Below are 21,988 nucleotides of genomic sequence, written 5' to 3'. Positions count from 1 at the left end.
AACTTTATTTCTTTGCTTCTTCCTAGGGTTTATTGAAACAGGGGCCATCATCGGCCCTCTGATTGGACTTTTGCTAGCGTCATTCTGTGCAAACATCTATGTAGACACTGGATCTGTGAACACAGGTAGTCGATAAAATTTATTTGAATAGTACCTGGAATGCGCGGGGCACCCCACATGTTCTGTCACACATGACCATTGCCCTCTTTGACCCTCAGGCAGGAAGATTATTCCCAGTTTCCCACTGAGCCAAGTGCAGTGGGGTGAACCGTAGGGCAGGATGCACTGCTGATCCTTTGCCTCCGACTCCATTGCCCTTTCTCCCATAGCTCAACCTTATTGTGGGGTCAAAAGATTTAAGCACACAGTTTTCAGTTTCTTTTAATCAAACAAGTCCTTGTTGTTAATAAGCCTTCAGTTATTTCACAAGGACCTTCTCATAAATTGTTTACGTGGTAGGATAATCTGGCTACATTATTGCTCAACAGAGTCCTCACACCACACAGGTCCAGGTAAAAACTTTTAAATTAAATTTAGTTTTAACGACTAGACGAAAACATAGAAACTGGACATGTTAAAGGGGTATCATGTGGTCTTTTGATACATGCTGTAAATGGTATGACGTTTACATCAGGTTAGACATATTATTTTCTCAAACATTCACCATTACTTTACTCTGAGAATGTCCCACACTATTTCTTCTAGGTTTAGGAGATGCACAGCTGTTATCTGTAGTCACTCTGCTGGGCTCAGCTGACCACGACTTCTTGCTCTTGTCTAACTTTAACTTGGTACCCTTCAGTCAACCACTGATGTCTTAATGATATATAAATTTTATACTTGGATAAAAACTCAGAATTTTAATAACTTTGTATAGTTCGTGAGGAAAAGTGACTTATGCTAACCAAATGTGTCTGTTTCTTCGCAGACGACCTGACCATCAGTCCCACGGACTCCCGGTGGGTCGGCGCATGGTGGTTTGGCTTCTTGATCTGCGCAGGAGTGAACATCCTCACCGGAATTCCTTTTTTCTTTTTGCCCAAAACGCTTCCAAAGGAAGGGCTAGAGGATAATGCTGACACCCTTAAAGATGACCAAGAGGAGAAATGCAGGGGAGAGGTCAAGAAGGAAAAGCATGGAATCACGAAAGGCAAATATGAAAAGCCCATAGCTTACTTTTAATTTCATGTAGATTGTCTGTATTTTGGTCCAACAGTATAACATGCTACGCTTTACTTTGTGCCATGAAGACCTTCGTCATTCACAGTCTCCAGTCAGTGATGCTCAACGGTGGCCCACTTCATGGTGGCACATTTCTCTCTCAAGTGCTATTACTTCAAAGCTCATGATATAATTTAAAACCTTATATAAAAGTTTTTATATAAATTTAAGTAAGCATGGGTACTCAGTGAGCAAATATATTTGGTCCATCCACCTATAAACATCTATTTTACTGAGAACATAAGCTAATTATTAAAAAGTGAACAAGCAGGAATTCAAACTAAGAAAAATATACACTAATTATTATAGTTAGTGTAATTCTATAAAGAAAATTTTAGCTTAACTGTGAGCTCCTGGAAGTAAAGGCCAAAAAGAAAACATTATAGATGAGATAATTTCATATATTGGAAAAGGAATGGATAGTAATTTTTAAAGAGAAACTGTTCTCCAAGTAATACATTGTAAAAATAGAAAAAATATCTTATTATGTATGCTGCGGGGACTCTTGAGTCACATAGTGGTATCCAGCAAACAGTGGCCTATTTCCTGTAGCAATTTGGGTATTTGGCAGAGATCTTCACTCAAAGTTCAAGATATAATCTACATGATGTGTTTGTGGGAAACTAATCCAAGACAGTGAAAGTAGTTAGCATTGAAGAACACTGCTGCTCAAATGTGGTACGCCCTGGAGTAACCTAGGGAATTTTAGGAGCATTCTGAAGAGGGCTGAGTTAATTAACACAGGCTGTGGACTGAACATCAGAATTTTTGGAGTATTTTTTGGAAGATGGGTAGGGAATATTTCCTTATCTATAAAATGAGGATAATAACATTTTTATATATGCTGTGAAGGTTAAAGGAATTCTCATCATGTTACTATTATTATTTCTACCAATACTTGTATTGTTGATTTGCTATTTCTAATATCACTCACAAGCTATATCACTTACTTGGGCAGAATTTTTATTAGTAATCACAAATTTACTTAAAACATGGTTGAATACTATTTCTTCGAAGATTAGAAGCCAATTCAGAATCTCAAAAATTCTCAGCATCATAATAGTAAAAAATTATTCTCAAAGGGCTAAGATGGACTTAATGAAAGGGTATTAAGATGGAGCATTGTTTGTGGTCTTCAAGATCAAATCAATTTTAAAAACTAGAAAAGAGCTTAGCTTTTTCTAGTATAGTACAAGACACATAAAAAAAAATCTGTATAAATCACTGAATGATCTTTTAGGATAGAGAGGTCAACAAACATAGGCAACTTAAAAAAACACCCATGAGTCCTGGCCTCCGCTCTTTCCCTTGTCACGAACTTCATTCCTAAACATAAATTTTACAAGTAAAATCCATTTTGTATCAAGCTGTGCTTCCTCCTACCAAATAGTTTATTATATGTTGAGTAAAGTCGAATATGTAGAGCAAAGTTGGTACTTTATTCAGCAGTGAGTTTTAGGTAGTTTATTAATTAAGTAAAACAATCAGCAGAAAACAAGGAAATCTAGTCAGAGACCATGAAGATAGGAAAAGTGGAAAAGAAATAGAAGTGAGAATTTGAGTCAAAATACCTATGCATAGACATCTCTTTTGCTACAGGCAGTCCACAAATTGGGCTCTGGACTTTTTTGAATCGGTTAAAGTTTTGGTTAAATCATTTACATGGCCCATAGCATGTACAAAATGAGTCAGCATGTCTGAAAACGGGACCTGCATGTTGATCTTTTAAAAATAGCTCCAGGTGGATTAAGTGTAGTCCTTGATAAGAAATGTTGGCAAAAGCCCTGAAATTGTTGTTCTGAAGAAGCGGAAAAACTACTGGTATGTGAGCAAAGTTTTATTCATTTTCATATATATCCTCATTTTATATATTCCAAGAGAGATGAAATCAATATTTGAGATTATACTTCTTTAATGAAGTGATTTCCTTCCAAAGTTTGATGAGAAGAACAAGCATCTTCCATTCAAGAGGAACTTCCAGAAGAAAGGATATAAAGAGAAGGAAAAGGAGAAGGAGAAGAGCCAGCAGTGTGGACACAGACGCTGCGTTGGTGTCTTCACAGTTGTGCTTTAAGATGCAGTGACTGGGTGAAGGAGCAGCCATTGCATCCTAATCTTACCCAGTCAGCTGCATCACTAAGGTCCAGAAGCCACCAAAATGATGCTCTGTAACTTTGGCTGCAGGCAGTGAAAGGAAATGACAGACATAGGTGCTTTGCAAAGTAAAATTGGGGCGGGATGTTGATGGTCACAAAATGCACTGGCAGGTGCGTTCAACGCTGTTGATCTTCTATTCCAGATTTTCTGCCATTCATGAAAAGCCTCTCCTTCAACCCAGTTTACATGCTCTTTATCCTTGTAAGTGTGCTGCAGTTCAACGCATTTGTTAATATGTTCACCTTTATGCCTAAATATTTGGAGCAACAATATGGGAAATCCACGTCAGACGCCATCTTCCTCATTGGTATGCTGGTTTCTTGTTGAGGACCTCGCTCCTCTCCCCTCCTGAAATAAGTACTAGGAAACTCCTAAGTGGAAGTCTTTGAGGATACTTTTGTCTTTGCTAATTTTCTCTTTCCACTTTCCACAGATATCAGGGGAAAGGTTGAAAGGGAAGAGCCTGAAAATATCTTTTTTTTCCCCCTCTCTTTAGCTCTCTCTCTAGTCGGAATGCAAATTCATAATATGTATGTAAACTGGGGAGTGCAAACATAAGTCAGTTTTCATATAGGTAGTTCATTACTCTAGAAAAGATGACAAAGTTAATTTGTTAGGATTCTGTGTTTGGTACCCAGATTTTGCTTTTTGTTAATTATTGGTACTAGGGTTTGGACCCAAGGACATTCTGCCTCTGAGCTACACCCCTAGCTCTACTTTTTTATTTTATTGTTTTGAAACATGGTCTCGCTAAGTTGCAGATGACCTCACTATGTTGCTAAGGCTGGCCTCAAACCTGTGCTCCTCCTGTCTCAGCTTCTCAAGTACTGGGATTTCAGGCATGGGCCACTAGGCCCAGCTCAGATTACTCTTCAGGCCTGGGAGCCTGGATTCCAGAGGTCTCCTGATGTTGGTCCCTGCTCCCCCTGGCGATCTTAGGTGTTGCTGCAACCACCAACTCTGCCTGTCTAGGTACTACCCTGGCAACCAGTGATTGTGCTGTGCCTTGGGTTTTTCCTGGAATCTTTGTGGGTCTGGAGATGGAACCCAGGGACATTCTATCTCCAAGCTACACCCCCAGCCCTATTTTTTATTCTTTATTTTTAAACAGGGTTCTCAGTAATTTGCAGAGGGCCTCACTAAATAGCTGAGGTTGGCCACGAACCCAGATACTCCTGTCTCAGCCTCCCAAATGCTGGGATTACAAATGTGCACCACTACACCCGGCTCCTGGAATCTTTTTATCCTTTCAGAAGTGACTATCCCAGAATATCCTAGTGTGCTGTGCAAGGATCAAGTACCTGCCCCCCAACAGTAAATCAGCTACGATGGCTTGTGGTTCTGGATTGGAATTTTTTTTTTTTTTTTTTTTTGTACTGGGGATTGAACTCAGAGGCATTCTACCTTCAAGCTACAATGCCACCCTGATTTTTCTTCACTATATGGAAACAGGGTCTCACTAGGTTGCTGAGAGCATCACTAAGTTGCCAAGGCTTGGTTTGAACCTGCAATCCTCCTGTCTCAGCCTTGCAAGTACTGGGATTACCAGTGTGGGCCATTAGCCCCGCCTGGAAAGCTCCCCCAAGACTATGACTTAGTGATGCGGAGGCTGATCTTAACACGGTGCAAACTATGGCCTCGTTTTTCTCTCCTTTTCTTTTTTGGAGAGATCTGTAAGAAAGTATGCAGGTCAATAGCATCAAGACATGAAATGAAACCACACATGACAGCTACAGACACAGCAAGGTGACCTTCTAAAGTTGAACCACATTATTATTGGAGAGGACTGGGGATGGAACCCAGGTGTGTCCTAACACTAAGCTACACCCCCAGACTCTCAAGCAATTCTTTTTAAATTTTTGAAACGGTCTTGCTAAATTACGGCATGCTTGCCTCAAACTTGTGATCCTTTAGTCTCAGCCTCCTAACCACTAGGATTATAGGGCTGTGCTGCTGCCTGCTGGCAGAGTTGAGTCAAGTTCTTAACACCTGAGAGAGGATGTATAGCTGAAGTATCCTGTATATGTTTATATGTGTGTGTGCATTACCACCCCACACCGCAGGGAGTAATAAATTAGACAGTTTTCCTTTGTACTCCTACCTACACCCTAAGAAAGAGATGTTGATCATGAGCCCTGCTTACAATATATTTATAATCAATTACAATTAAGTAAAAGAATGATACTAGTAGTCTTTAAAATATATACTTTGACATTCTGGTGCATTTCAAAAATCTCCCTGTATGAAATGTTTAAAACTAAATAGGGTAAAATTCCTGACAAGTTAGACCCCCATCGTTTCTTATGTTAGATGTATTAAACAAAAATGGTATTGGTTCCTTTGTTGTGACTCTGTACATACCACGCTCCCCGTTCTGATAGGTATTTACAACTTACCTCCCATATGCCTGGGGTATATTGTCGGTGGTTTAATTATGAAGAAGTTCAAGATTACCGTTAAACAAGCTGCCCACGTTGCATGTTGGCTCTCCTTCCTTGAGTACCTTCTCTATTTCTTAAGTTTCTTCATGGCCTGTGATAATTCTTCAGTTGCTGGAATAACTACCTCTTATGAAGGGTAAGTTGATTTGCAGTAAATTTCATAATCATTCAACAAATAGTTAATAGATACTTTCTCCAGTGGTTGGGCATGACAAGATCATTTTCTTAAGAGTTAATGGCAGTGATTGATACATGGTCATGCTGTATCTCTACTTTATCTGTCAATTATATACCATCCCATCCAAGTTCTAGGCTTAAAGAGATTATGAATTTAGAAGAAGATAAATTTATGATTGTGGTGTGTGTGTGTGTGTGTGTGTGTGTGTGTGTGTGTGTGTGTTAGTGTATGACTACCTATAGTTTTTTTTTTTTTAAAAAAACTACCTATAAAGAAACTACCTATAGTTTTAGGTTTTATTAAGATATATTGTCCATATATTTTATTTTTATCTTGAAAATAGGTAAAATTAAGAGTTGGCTATACAGTCTAAGTAGCTTTTCTATGTTTGCACAGTGGGCATAAATTTAACATTGTTGAATTCTAATACATGGTATTTTGGTAAACTAATATATAAATTTATATGTAAGTTAATTAATACATAAATTTGTATATTTCATGGTAATTATATCTAAAGTGTTGAATAGTTATAGATTTTGTATTTCAAGATGGTTTGGATTTACAGAAAAATTTTCGATAGTAACATGAAATTTTTAAAATTTAAGACTTTTTTTTTTGCGGATCTGGGGATGGAACCCAAGGGCATTTGACCTCTGAGCTACACCCCCCTGCCATGTTTTTATTCTTTATTTTGAAACAGGGTCTCACTAAGTTATGGAGGGCCTCACTAAGTAGTTGAGGCTGTCTGTGAATGGTGAACCTCCAGTCCCAGCCTCCCGAATGCTGGGATTACAAGCGTGCGCCACCACACCCGGCTTAAGACATATTTTAGACAATAAAGCGTTGGTTAAAATGAAATGAAAAAAATCATAAAATATTCCTTTTAAAATAACCAAGTATTAAGGCCGGGCGTGGTGGCACATACTTTGCAATCCCGCACTTGGGAGGCTGAGACAGGAGGATCGCACAGTTTCCAAGCCAGCCTTAGCTACTTAGTGAGGCTCTCAACAACTTAGTGAGACGCTGTTTCCAAATAGGAAGTAGTATAGAGGTATAGCCTGGAGGTAGGAAAGCCCCTGGGTTCCACCCCCAGTACCACAAAAAATAGCCCCAAATAACCAAGTATTATAAGATTGGAATCATTTCAAATATAAAATTATATTGTAATTTTTATATGCCCTATCTAATTTGAAACTTTCAAACTCAGTTTAGGACAGGCATTATGATTTCCATTTTAGAGATTAATTTGAAATTTAGAGGGATTCAATGATACAGAGAGTTTATGGAAGCCCTCTTCAGCCACATCACTATGGAAACTTAGTTTCAAAATTGGAAAGAACCCCAATGACGGCCTTCATCTCTAGTCACTGATTCGCTGACAGAATGTGTAGAGGCCACAGTGTGATGGAGTCACCGAGTCAGGACTGAAGGCCGCCTCCAGACCCCGTGCCCTGCTCTTCCAGTCACATCACAGCACTTCCCACACCACACGAGCAGAGTCGTCTACTCAGGCCGCCATGTTGCTGGCGCTCGTGCACTGTGTATTTTACCAGAGGAAATGGCAGCTCTTGATCACCAAGTGACCCCCCTCTTTCCCCTCTGCACCCTCGATCATCCACAGGGATGCAGTTGTCTTCCTTCTTAGTCCTAATAGGACTGGGAGAAACTCTTCCCAGGTGGAAGGCATTGAAGGAGTGCGGTCCCTGACTCCATGTTTTCCTGAACTAGGTCATAGAAGGAGTGGTCAGGTCACTGAGGCAGGACTCTCCTATGCTAGAACTGTAGCACTCGGGCCACACATTGCGGGTTGGAAGACTTCTGTTTCTGTTTTAGGGGAGGAGAGAAAATGTCACTAATGATTAAGATGAAAGAAAAAATTACCAAATTGTCTTTCAGTACCCATGGTATTATTATAAATAATTTCAGAACCCAAGAGAATTTATATGTGGGACATTCGGTTCTTTCTGAGTGCAATACAGATTGCAACTGTCCGACTAAAACATGGGACCCAGTGTGCGGAGACAACGGTCTATCCTACATGTCAGCCTGTCTTGCTGGCTGTGAGACATCTGCTGGAGCTGGACTGAACATGGTAACACAGCTTGTGTATCTTCTCCAGGGAACTATTGTACATCGCATTAGCACTTTCTAACTGAACCAGGTCTACATTCACTAAAAGTGAAGTTACTCAGTAAAACCTGCTTGATATTTTCTTGTGCACTAAAGTTACTTTCTATACACACAGTTATCTTTGTTTTTCTTAGATATCACGTAAAACCTTCACAGTGTTTGAGTATTTTGTAATTTCAAAGCAGCTTAGATAATTATTAAATAATTGGGGTTAAAATACTCTAAAGCAGAAATTTTTTATTACCAAGGTGAAGATGGCAGTTTGATCTCACTTATCCAAATAACTGCTTTTTCTGTAATTTTTTCTTCTTTCTGTGTCTAAGCAAGTATATGTGTTCTGTGTTTTTCTCATTAATCAATTTCTTTTTGACAAGATAGATAGTTAGGCATGTTTTTCAGCCCCAGTAAAGTGAGTTGGTAAAATCAAAGTACAATACAAATTATTATTCCTAATAAGAAGTGGAAACATAATAATTTAAAATGTTTTACTCTGTTTTTGAAATAAACTATATCCTGGGGGTTCAAAGCTTTGTTTTAAGCATTTTTATATTTCAACTGAGTACTCAGAAATAGATTTTGTTGTTTATACTTTTTGCTGTGGCAAAGCTTTTGTTGTTTCATATAGCAATGCATTTAGAATAGCCATACTATTGCAAATTTATTCCCTACATTTAGAGAACTACATTGAAACTACATTTCTATGTTCTGTTTTATGCTGTGATTCTGATAGTCACCATGAAGGATATTGGAATAAAGGGGATGAGCCCATTTCACGTGTGTGTGTGTGTGTGTGTGTGTGTGTCTGTGTGTGTGTGAGATCAAATCCATGGACTCATGGATGCTAACCAAGCACTCCATCAGTCAACCAAACCCTAGCTCCAGCAGTCTGCATCTTGATCCGCCTGGCTATGTAAAAAAATATTTGAGATTTGTGTTCAAAGTGACTTTTCCTTGAATAGCATTATTATATATATTTTGGGGCAGGTGTTCCAAAACTGCAGCTGCATTCGAGGACCAAGGAATGCCTCTGCAGTTCTCGGGCTGTGTGACAAGGGACGCGACTGTTCCAGGATGCTCCAGTACTTTCTCATCTTGTCAACAGCTAGCAGCTTTATTTATTCTCTAGCTGCCATCCCTGGATACATGGTTCTCCTGAGGTATGGCCATCATTTTCTTTATTTATATTTCTTTCTGGTCATTTATTAAAGTAACCTTTTCTAAGTAAGACATTTGGGGCTCATGGGATCTAAGAAATCAGTTTTATCCTATGCCATCTAGTCAGTCGTTTGCATTAAACATTGAGGGACCTCACACAAGTTTAAAGTTAGCAATATTAGTGTTCATCTGCTGGTGTTTTCCTCTGTATCAGGTCTGAGTTAACTGGGGAGTCAAAGGATACTCGGAGGAGTGAGTGGCTCCCATGAGATTTTGAACACATACACTGTGCTGGCGCAGGGTGCCTGGGGCAGCAGAGACATCTTTGGAATAGTATGGTCTTCACTGCACACACAGGACTCTCCGGACAACAGTGTAAAAGAGGAGAACTTTCTTCAAATCTCCATGCAACTCCTGGAGTTATACTAGTTTTTAAAATCACTTTCTTTTTAAAGTGTTTATTCTTGCTTTCCTTTATTCTTATACTTACATAAATTATTCGATTCCTTACATTTTTAAAACAAATGTTTTAAATGCCACTAGGGTTACACTGTTTTTTCTTTAGGCTGAAAGTTTAACCATTAGAATCAAGAACTTCTACTGTCATGGAACAAATACTGGAGTAGAGATGGATTGATGTGAAGTGTTTACTTTGTGAGGTTTTAAATAATGAGGTAGTTGGGCATGGTGGCACAGGCTTATGTCCTAACTGCTTAGGCTCATTACTGGTACAGAGAGACAGAAAGGGAGAGATATGGGGGAAGGAGAGAGGAGAGAGAGAGAGAGAGAGAGAGAGAGAGAGAGAGAGAGAGAGAGAGAGAGAGAGAGAGAAAGAAGAAGAAGAAGAAGAAGAAGAAGGAGGAGGAGGAGGAGGAGGAGGAGGAGGAGGAGGAGGAGGAGGAGGAAGAAAGAAAAGGAGAAGGAGGAGGAGAAGAAAGAAAGAAGAGAAGAAGAAGAAGGAGAAGGAGAAGGAGAAGGAGAAGCAGAAAAAAGGGGAGGAGGAGGAGGAAGGGGAGGAGGAGGAAGAGGAAGAGGAAGAAGAAGAAAGAGGGAGGAGAAGGACAAAGAGGGAGGAAGGAGAGGTGGAAAGAAAGAAGAGAAAGAAGAAATGAGAAGAGGAGGGGAAGGGAATGAGAGAAGGAGGAAGATAGGAGAGTGACAGGGATTCCAGAGAAACAGAGATAGATGAGACAGAGAGAGAAGGAAGAAAGAAAGAGGAAGAGGAAGAGGAGGAGGAGGTGGAGGGATGGGAGGAGGAAGAGGAGGAAGGAGAGGAGGAGGAGGAGGAAGCAGAGGAAGAGGAGGAATGGGAGGAGGAGGAAAGAGAGGAGGAAGGGGAGGAGGAGGAGGAAGGGGAGGAGGAGGAGGAAGGGGAGGAGGAGAAGGAGAAAGAACGAAAAAGAAAATAAGCAGAGGTGAAAGATAATACCTGTGACCAAACAGACCTGGTGCTCCTTGTAGGCGAAAGCAGGTCATCAGGGCTTGAATAAGCAAGCCCGGAGCACGCAAGTGCATCTTCTTCAGTGTTTGTTACTCGCCCACAAACAGTATTTTAAAGAAACCAACGTAGTTTTTAATTGTTTATTTTTTGTTTATTTATGAATTTGTTCATTTTTAGGTGCATAAAGTCTGAAGAAAAGTCTCTTGGTGTGGGATTACATGCATTTTGCACCCGAATATTTGGTAAGATTGCTTTTCACAGTATCGTATCAAACCAACATTAAACACTTAGTAAATGAAATGATTCTCTCAGATTAACAAACAAATCTGCCTTCAGTATGTCAGCATCACTTTTTAATTAGTATGCAAATGAAGTAAATTGGGAGACAATTTTTCCCTTTCTTTTGAAAAGGTCCTATCTGAATTTTATTACACTTTTTATCTGTAGTAAGACTTGAAAATAAACAATGCTTTATTAAAATAAAATGTACCCATGATTGGCCCAAAATATTTCAGAAAATACAAAAGTTCAGAATTCTTCATTCAACTTTTACTGAATAATTTTGTAGCCTTATATTTATTGTATTATTTATTGTTTACAATCTAGAAATGTATAGTAAGCTGAACTTTTCTAAAAGTAGAATGCAGAGCATTTATTTGTATTTTGTTGTGCCTTTATTGTATACCTAGAGAAAACTGAGTATTTCCAAATAAATAACGTCTCTCAATTCTTACCTCGTTGATGGACTTTCCCTTCTCTGTGAATTGTAGCTGGCATCCCAGCGCCCATATATTTTGGCGCGTTAGTGGACTCTACCTGTTTACATTGGGGAATGCTGAAATGTGGTGAGCCAGGAGCGTGCAGAATATATGACTCAACAATCTTCAGGTAAATTTTTATTACTTTTTAGAGTATACATTTTAATTATAAATAGTAACTAATAATAATTGTATACATAAATATCAATAAATGAATAGGTTTAACTGTGTCCTTTTCAGGTATGGAAATATCACATTTAACCATATCCACCTTCTCTCTTACTCTCCTCCCCTCACCTTCCCACCTTCTCCCTCTTTTACTTTCAGGACAACAGAAATGTTGTCGTTTTGGGGTTTTTTTTTTGTTTTTTTTTTTTGGTGATACTGGGGTTCCTGGAAGCCCTTCTACCTCCGGGCTACACTCCCAGACCTATTTTTACATTTTTATTTGGAAACAGGGTCTCCTAAGCCAGCGTGCGCGGCTGGCTTCGAACCTGCGCGATCCTCCTGTCTCTGCCTCCCAAGCGCGGGGATTACAAGCGTGCGCCACCACGCCCGGCGAAATGTTGTCATTTTTAATTTAAATTATTTTTAATTCTCATTTATGAGTAAAACTATACTTGACTTTCTCCTTCTACCTTATTTTACTTAGCCTAAGGACCTCCAATTCCATCCATTTTCCTGAAGATGACAAGTTTTCAATCTTCCCTTTAGCCGCATAATATTTCATTGTGTGTATATATGCATATATTCTCACATGTATATAGTATATATATTCTCACATTTTTTATTCATTCAATTGTTCACGTGAATGTAGAACAGTCCTATAACTTAATCATTGTAAGTGTTGCTTCAATGAAGACAAAAATGCCAATGTTTCTTCTATATGGTAACCTCACTTCCTTTAGAGATAGAACCAGAAATGGTATAGCGGAATCATTAGATACTTTTAGTTTTTGGAGAAACCTCCACACTGTTACCATAGTGATTCCAGTTTACATTTGCATCAAGAGTGTATTAGGGTTCCTTTGTATCCACATCCTTACCAGCATTTTTTATTGCCTGATTAATTGGTAATCGCCATTTTGATTGTAGTAAGGTGGTATTTAAGCATTTCCCCTATGTATTCCTGTAGCAATTTACAAATTTTAGGCCTTACATTAAAGTCTTTATTCCATTTTTAGTTGATTTTTGTAGATGATTAGATCGATCTAATTACACCTTTTTACATGTGGCTATCCAATTTTTCTAACATCATTTTGTTAAAGAGGTTGTTCTTCAACGTGCTTTTGGTACATGTCATGAATCACACAACTAGACGCATGGATTCATTTATGGGCCCTCTACTCTATTCCATTGGACGACGTGTGTTTTATTTCTGTACCATGTTGTTCCTGTTAGTAGGACTCAGCAGCATATTTTAAAATCAGGAATTGTCATGCTTTCTCAACATCGATCCTTTGCTCAAGTTTGCTTTGGCTATTCAGACTATGAATTTTAGGATTTTTTAGGTCTTTGGTTGAGTTCTGAGTCTGGGGGCAACCAAAATGAGTTGCCTTCCTCTTTTCAACCGTCGTTAATCTCCAAATTAGAATCTCCAGATTAGAATCAAGTCTGCCGCTGTTCATGAAATGTGGCAGCTAACCTGTTAGCTTACAAGCCAAGTCAAAAACTATGACCTTCAAAGTCTGACCAAAATATTAAGTCAAGAACTTATATTTTCCTACATAAATAGAAGGGAAGAAAATGATTAAATGAAAGTGCAAAAGAAATAAGAAAGAGAAATACAAAAGCAACAGAAATAAGTTGAAAAACAAGCCTAAACGATTTCAGCATAAACATGAACTGATTAAGCTGGTATTTTAAAAGAAAAAAAATTTTTTTTTACTTTTATATTTTATGTTTTGGTGGTACTGGGGTTCCTGGAAACCCTTCTACCTCCGGGCTACACTCCCAGACCTATTTTTATATTTTTATTTGGAAACAGGGTCTCTTAAGCCAGCGAGGCTGGCTTCAAACAAGTGTGATCCTCCTGTCTCTGCCTCCCAAGCGCGGGGATTACAAGCATGCGCCACCATGCCCGGCCTCCCAGACCTATTTTATATTTTATTTGGAAACAGGGCCTCTTAAAATAGCGAGACTGACTTAGAACCTGCGTAATCCTCCTGTCTCCACCTCCCAAGCGCGGGGATTACAAGCATGTGCCACCACGCCAGGCTATATTTGATTTTTTAAATTTTAAATATGTCCTGTTGATAAACTATAGACCAAATTATATCACAAAAGTTGAAAATAAATGATAGGGAAGTTATATTAGACATATACTTAATAAGCTTCTGTACTTATGTTAGTTACTGTGAGAAAAACTAGAATTTAAAAATGATTAATATATAAAAGAAGGATATTATTTAATGATAAAAGAAACACTACCAAGATTACATAAGACCATGAACCATAAGACCATGCCCATAATTCAAGTATTTGGGAGGCTGAAACAGGAGAATTATTGTTTTAAGGCCAGCCTTAACAATTTAGCAAGATTTTCTTTCAAAATTAAAGTGAAAAGGGCTAGAAATGTAATTCAGAGGTAGAATGCCCCTGAGTTAAATCTCCAGTATCACCACCACCACTACCACCAACAAAAAGAATCCACATCCTCCTTAAGCCTATAATAAACATTTATAAAACAATTTACCAGCTCCTATGCTACTAAGAAAGATGGGGGTGGGGAGGTGGGGATCGAACCCAGCATGATTTTACTTGCAAGTTACACTCCAAGCCCGTTTAAGTCAATATTTTTAAAATTTTGAAATAGGGGCTCACTAAGTTGCTGAGATTAGCCTTAAGCCTGCGATTCTCTTCTCTCTGCCTCCAAATATTGGTATTCCATTCCTGCACCGACCTAACCAGCTAAAACATAAGCCAAGGTATCGATGTCACATATCAATATCTGAAAACTCTGTTTTATATATAACAATATCACAAAAACCGGTTTTCTGTCTATAATGTGAAGGACCTAGAAATCTGTGATAAGTATTATCTAAAACCACAAATGAGCCGGGCGTGGTGATGCACGCTTGTCATCCCCGCGCTTGGGAGGCAGAGACAGGAGGATGGCGCAGGTTCGAAGCCAGCCGTGCTGGCTTAAGAGACCCTGTTTCCAAATAAAAATATAAAAATAGGTCTGGGAGTGTAGCCCGGAGGTAGAAGGGCTTTCAGAAACCCCAGTACTGCCAAAATAAATAAATAAATAAATAAAACCACAAATGATAAGAAAAGATTAAAAGTCAGATTAATGATGGATAAAAGAACCAATTATAATGAAAATAAATAGAATTTTGTCTCAATGAAAGCACTGAATAGAAAATTTTGGGGACAAATGTAAACCAACTACAACTCAGAGACATTTCTAGGTCTCTAAAGGTACATACATATTTTCTACAGGTTGAAAAACTAATGAATGCAGAATTTTTAAAAAATGCAACAAAAGTTACAAATAAAATACAACCACCATATAATTCAGAAGTTGAAAATTGATATTTTTTCTTCCTATCTCACATAGGGATAATAGCTAAAATGTCTTTAATACTCCAAAAGAACATATCTAGGCTCAGAGACAATATAAACATTATTCTGAACATACGATTTTCCTGACCTGAAACCTAAACAGAATATAAAGCACCAAACAGAGGTGAATTTGAAAGCAAAAGCAAAGGCTATATTGAGAAATAGGCAGTGGTTTCCGGAATATCTGTTTCCAAAGAGAAGACAACAGGATTTCCAGGGAGTCAAGAGACTAGATCCAGATTTAATATTTTAATTCAAATGATAGGGTAGAATGCTTCAGATCGGGGTGTGTAGTGTTCCTCAAAAATCTTAGGTCCATCCAGAAATTCAGGATATTATCTTATTTGAAAAAAAGAAAATAGGGTCTTTGCAAATGGAATTAGTTAAGATGAGGCAATACTGGATTATAGTGGCCCTAAATCTAGTCACTAGTCTTCTTTTAGTGTGTGTTTTTGAATGTTTCACACTAAAAGAAAATTTTAGAGAAAAAAAAAACATAAAAATAAGGAGCAAGGTATTCCAAGAAATTGAAAGAGGAAACATTTTCTAACTTATTTTACAAAGTTATTACTGAATTAATATTCACAGTAGACAATAATGAAAATTACTAAAAATGTCTATTTTAGGTATGCAAGAATAGTTCAGTATCCAAAATTATATTGGAAAAGTATGAATATACAATGAAGTATATTGTATATTCTTTTATATGCAAAAATGTGACATGTTTTAAACATTAAAACTTTCAGTAAGGCACGTTTGTGCATGCCTATAATCCCAGTACTTGTAAGGCAGAGACAGGAAGGTTACAGGTTCAAGGATAATTTCAGCAAGATGGTGATACTCTCAGAAGCCTTGTGAGTCCCTGTTTCAAAATAAAAAACGAAAGGGCTCGAGGTGTAGCTCAGAGGTAGAATGGCCCTGAGTTCAATCTCAAACCACAAACAAAAACAAACAAATAAAACTTCCAGCAAATTTAGAGCAGAAGAGCTTTTTAAATCTAATAAAGATTATCTAAAAATCCCCCAAGACAAAATATCAGTATTAATCATGATTCTGTGGCAGTATTCTGATTAAATGTTGAAACAAAACTGTTACTTTTAAATTTGTGGTTTTATTTCACACACACACACACGTGCGCGCGCGCACACACACACACACACACACACACAGAACAAACAATAATAAGTTGTTATAAATGAAGGGATGATTTAGATCTTCAGGATGGAAAATTTAAAAATATTTAAACAAAAATAAGTCAGCGAAATTGCTCATACATTATTGACATTATTAACAAAACAATTAGTTACTGATGTTTTTAAGAGACAAAAGATCTAAAGATATACAAAATTAGTTTGTACTAACAACACTGTCTGTATAAATTTAAAAATGTCTCGCTTTTTTAAATAGGCACATCTATCTTGGATTACCGGCAGCCCTAAGAGGAGTCAGCTATATTCCGGCCTTTTTGGTCCTCATTCTTTTGAGAAAGCATCATTTGCCTGGTGAAAATGCCTCTTCAGGAACTGAACTTGTACTGACAAAGGCCATGGGGAAGGAAAAGGAGTGCAAAAACGCACACCAGAACTCCAAGACTTTGAACGGTGAAGAAATGAAAACGAAACTATAGCACTCTATCTGATCAGCCTTTCAGAGGTGGAAGATGCATGTAAATTTTAATTGTTTAAAAATTATTAGGGGTACTGCAGGTGATTTTTCTTATTTTTTAAGGACCTCAGAAACAACCTTATTTTTACTCATTATAAAAATATTCATATTTCTGAAGCATTTGAGATTTCACTAGGAGAGACGTTTATAAAGGATAACTCATAAACAGGATCTTAGAGCCTGCATTATTTTTATGTTTAAGCAGCAATTTGTTTTTTAAATCACGCAAAAATTTTTATTCTCAAAATCTATTTAATTCTATTAAATATATGCTTTGATATTTGGGTTATTCGGAAACTGAAATTTTTATGTTTGTGCATGCTGAAGTGTTTTATTTAAATTTATTACTCCTACGTGAAAGATGCCCGATCTTCTTACACTCAATAATTGTTCTTTAGCTTTCCTCTTTCATTCTATATTTTATTATTTTCTTTTAAGCAAGATTGCTCATTAATATGCCTTCTCGTGTTTTTAATTCTTTTTTATTACTCATGACATTTATTTGCTCCTTTTGTTCAGTTGACTGAAAAACTTGATAAGATTATTAAAATTATGCCACAAAGATGGTGGGAAATTTGTTTCAGCAATTTAAATCTGGTGACAAAAGGCTTTTTAAAAAGAATATGTATCAAAGGATTAAGAGACAATATGGGAAGGAAAGTCCTTAGAATCCGTGTGCACTGTCCGGTATTGTCAAAGGACTACTTCCCCGGGTGTAGGAAGCCCTGTTACATCAATGTTGATGCCCCCATTGTGGTCCAACCTAGAGAACAGATACCAGTTTCCAAAAATCTTCTTAGATGATTTTTTTATTTGAACAGGAGCTTCTGTAATACCAGTTTCCAACAATCATTCTAGAGAATGAAAGCACTGAGTGGTTGCTTCTGTATTAGAACTGAGTGTCAATAAAATTCAAGATAGACATTAAAACCCAAATCTGCTCATTTATTGATTTATAATTTATGAATGCTAAGAATGAAAGGATTTGAGAGGCCCATGAGACTTTGTTGATAAATAGGACCCTGGTGGGAAAAGTGGTTATCATCCTACTATGATTACTAATGTGTACTCTCAAGAAAATGAAAGTGTCTCCCCGGGAAGATGAGAATGGGATAAGGTATTATTCTCCTGTATGTACTTTAAAGGACCCCAGCTTTGCATGGTGGTGCACACTTGTACCAGTGTTTGGGAGGCTGAGGCAGGAGGATCACAGGTTCATGGCCAGCCTCAGCTATTTAGGTCCTTGGCAACTTAGTGAGATCCTGTTCCAAAAGAGAGAATAAAAAATAGTTTAGGGGGTGTAGCTCAGAGGTAGAATGCCTATGAGTTCAAACCCCAGTACTGCAATAAAGAAAGAAAGAAAGAAAGAAAGAAAGAAAGAAAGGAAGAAAGAAAGAAAAAGAGAAAAAAGAAAGACAAAAAGATCCCAAATCTTAGGTAGGAGAGTCTGAGTTTGTAGCTAGATAGTGTGTTAGGTTTCTGTTACTATCACAAGTATCTGGGCTAAACCTACTTAAAAGAGAAAGGGTTGATTTGACTCATGGATTCCATCTGTAAACAGGACCACATGATGACAGACACAGGACCACATGATTACAGATGGACACCATGAAGTGTCCATCTGTAATCATGTGGTCCTGTGTCTCAGGGCCAGTTGGAGTGTGAAGAAAGCTGCTGCCCTCGTGTTAACTGAGATATAACTAGACAGGAAGGCGCCAAGGTCTCAGTATCTCCTCCACGGTGCCCCTGACAACCTCACTTCCTCCTTTAGTTTTTACCCTTCAGTAGCCAGGTTGAGGATGAAGCTATCAACGCAGACTTTTGGGGGCATTCCAAATCTATATGAGAGCTGACAGAAAACAGATCACTTAGGTGAAGGGTTTCCTGCATATATTTTGCACTCCAATAGGAGTTTCTAAATGATTTGGTGTGGCTTATAAAAAAGAAAGGAAACCGGGGTGAGAAGGAGTAGGTAGAACATTTGAAGAGTTAAATTTTAGGCGTCTGGGGCTTGAGACTTTATGTCTGAATTATTAAAATAACTAAGATTAGAGACAGGTGGGAGAATATAAAATCATTAGGAAACAGTTGAACTTTGGCAGTGATATCAGTGCGGAAGGGAGGCCTACTATGCTAGTCCAGTGACAGGAAATTTAGAGCATCTTTTCTACGGGGGCAGAGAGAAAGTGGGGAGAAGAGCCTGGAAGCTGAAATGAAGACACTGCTTGACATTAAGATTCAGATACACCCCAGTGCAGTAAGACTGGGAGACTTCAACATACATCTCTCACCAATAGTTTACAAAAATTTAGTAAATATCCTTCAGACCTAACAAATACTATAAACCAAATAGACCTAATAGACATCTAAAGAATAATTTGTCCAAAGACAGCTAAATTCATATTCTTCTCGGCTGCTCATGGAGCCTTCTCCAAAACAGATCGCATATTGGACCATAAAGCAAGAATCAGCAACTACACAAATATTGGTATAATTTCTTGCATCTTTTCAGATCATATCAAATGAGATTAGAAATCAACTGTAAGAACCAAAATAATTACAGAAGTATGTGGATAACAGGTTAAACACTTTTAATGGGAACAGAATCATAGAAACAACAAGAGGATAAATTAAAAATTTCTAGAATTAAGTAAAACTCGAGATAAAACATAGAAAAATAGAAAGTAGTTTTAAGAGGAAACCTTATAACATTTAGTGCTCACATTTTTTTTAAAGATCACAAATGGACTACTTAATGAAATATCTCAAGGCCTTAGGAAAAAAATAGGAGTGAACAAACTCCCAATAGAAGGTAGGATAAAATTAAGATAAGAGCAAAATTAATAAAACAGAATAAAATCAGTACAATGGATCAACACAATAAATAATGACAAGATAAACAAGACTGATAAACCCTTAGACAACCTAACCGAAAGAAAGAAATGAACCAAATTACTAAAAGATGAAAAGGGAAATATCACCATAGACAGCTTGGAAATCCAGAGGATCATTAAAACTATTTTGAAAACAATATAATTCAACAACAGAAAATCTAAATGAAACTGACAATTTTTCAGGCAAATACAACCTACCAAAATTGGATCAAAAGGATATATAAAATCTAAATGAAGAAATAATAAGCAAAGAAATTAAATCAGTGATAAAGTTAATTCCAACAAAGAAAAGCTCAGGACCAAATGGATTCCCAGCTGAATTCTACCACACCTCGATACCAGAACTAATGCCAATGTTTCTTATACTGTTTAATGAAATAGAATGGGATGAAATACTGCCAAACTAATTTTATGATGCAAGTATCACCTTGAAACTAAGAGCAAATAAAGACACACCAAGGAAAGAAAATTACAGACCAGTAATTCTGATGAACATTGATGCAAAAATTCTTAATAAGATACTAAACATTTGCACTCAGAATCATATTAAGAAGATTGCATATGATGACCAAGTTGGTTTTATTGAACTGTTGCAAGGTGTTCAACACAAATCAACAAATGCAACTCATCACATAAGTAGAACTAAAGTCAAGATCACATGACCATCTCAAAAGATTCAGAAAAAAATAGATACAGCATTGATTCACGTTAAAACACTGGAGAAATTAGGGATACAAAACATTTATCTCAGCATCACAAAGGCAATATACAACAAACTCAAAGGCAACATCGGACTGAATGGGGGGAAAAAACTAAAGCATTTTTTAAAATCATAAACAAGTCAAGGATATCCACTCTCATCAATCTTATTCAATGTAATTCTTGAAATTTTAGTCAGAGAAATTTGGAAAGAGAAGAAAATTAAGGGATACATGTAGATAAATAAGGGAAATGATCTCTTTTAAGTATAGAATGCCTTAATCCAACTCTTAGAATCTGACTCCCCACAAAAAATTTCAGCAGTACACTTTTAGAGCTAAAAATCAAATTCAGCAATGTAGCTGAACATAAAAAGCATATAAAATAAGGAGCTTTTCTTATGCTAATAACAAATCTAAAATACAGAAATCTATAGAATAGTCTCATTCATAATAGCTTCAAAAAATAAATACCTCGGAATAAATCTAACCAAGGATTTAAAAGACTTCTACAATGAAAAATACTGATTACTGAAGAAAAAAGTTGAAGAACATATTAAAAAATGGAAAGACCACTCACATTCTCGAGTAAATAGAATAAATATTGTAAAAATGGCCAAACCTCCAAAAGCAATCTGCAGAGAGACAATGCAATAACTATCAAATTAACAGTGGCATTCTTCACAAAACTAGAAAAGAACATTCCTAAAATTTATATGGGAGGGTGAAAGACCCAGATGTACCAAAGCAATTCAAAGCAATATAAATAAATGATGAAGATATCACAATACCCGATTTAAAATTATGCTACAGAATTATAGTAACAAAACAGTACGATATTTACATAACAACAAACTCATAGACTAATGGAAAAGAACATAAAGTACAGAGAAAAATCCTCAATGTTACACCAGCTTACTCTTGACAATACTAAAATCATACATTGGAGAAAAGGCAACCTTTTCAGCAATGCTGCTGGGAAACAGATAGCTATATGTATAAGAATGAAACTAGAACTGTATCTTTCAACCCACACAAAATTCAACCCCAAATGGATTAAAGATATACAAATTATACCAGACATTTAGAATTACTGAAAAAAAAATAGGGCCATCTCCAAAATATAAGCACATAGAGATGCTTTCTTGATAAGACCTTAGAGCTCATGAAATAAAACCATGTAACAATAAATGGAATCACATCAAATCAAAATCTTCACAGCCAAGGGAACAATCAAGACCATGAGGAGAGATTCTACAGAATTGGAGAAAATTCTTGCCAGCTGATTCTCTGGCAAAGGACTAATATACAGAATATATAAAGAATAAAAAAAAACTAAACACCAAAACAAAAATAACCCAATCAGTAAATGGGCAAATGAACTGAACACGAATGGCCAACAAATATATGAAAAATGTTCAACACCCTTTGCAATCAGGGAAATGCCAATCAAAATTACACTAAATTTTATCTCACTTCAGTTAGAAAGGCAATTATTAAGAGTACAAACAGTAATAAATGCTGGCGAGAATGTAGGGGAAAGGCAATGTTTATATGTTATTGGTGAAACTGTAAATGAATACAGTGACTATGGATCAGTATAGAGGTTCCTCAAAGGCTAGAATGTAAAATGGAACCACCTATACCATGCCTAGATAATTTTCCAAAACATTAAAATTAGAA

At 37.1% G+C, this 21,988-nt stretch overlaps 1 protein-coding gene across 1 annotated transcript in view; it reads left to right on the top strand.

The window, feature by feature from the left end:
* LOC308270481 (solute carrier organic anion transporter family member 1A2-like) overlaps positions 1-16,675 on the top strand; it is a gene marked incomplete at both ends in the record, with an annotated part of 32,651 nt that extends 15,976 nt beyond the window's left edge. The window contains 9 exons of the mRNA XM_080706385.1: positions 27-125; positions 929-1,150; positions 3,521-3,685; positions 5,760-5,955; positions 7,924-8,089; positions 9,112-9,284; positions 10,901-10,965; positions 11,494-11,611; positions 16,456-16,675. Coding sequence (XP_080562511.1) covers positions 27-125; positions 929-1,150; positions 3,521-3,685; positions 5,760-5,955; positions 7,924-8,089; positions 9,112-9,284; positions 10,901-10,965; positions 11,494-11,611; positions 16,456-16,675 — 1,424 coding nt within the window. The remainder of the gene's footprint in view (positions 1-26; positions 126-928; positions 1,151-3,520; positions 3,686-5,759; positions 5,956-7,923; positions 8,090-9,111; positions 9,285-10,900; positions 10,966-11,493; positions 11,612-16,455) is intronic.
* Positions 16,676-21,988: the final 5,313 nt, after the last annotated feature.

The sequence above is a fragment of the Muscardinus avellanarius genome (genome assembly GCF_963383645.1).
Source record: "Muscardinus avellanarius genome assembly, chromosome: 11".
In the NCBI taxonomy this organism is placed as follows: Eukaryota; Metazoa; Chordata; class Mammalia; order Rodentia; family Gliridae; genus Muscardinus; species Muscardinus avellanarius.
The sequence above is the reverse complement of the archived record's forward strand: the minus strand, read 5'-3'. Positions and strand labels throughout refer to the sequence as shown.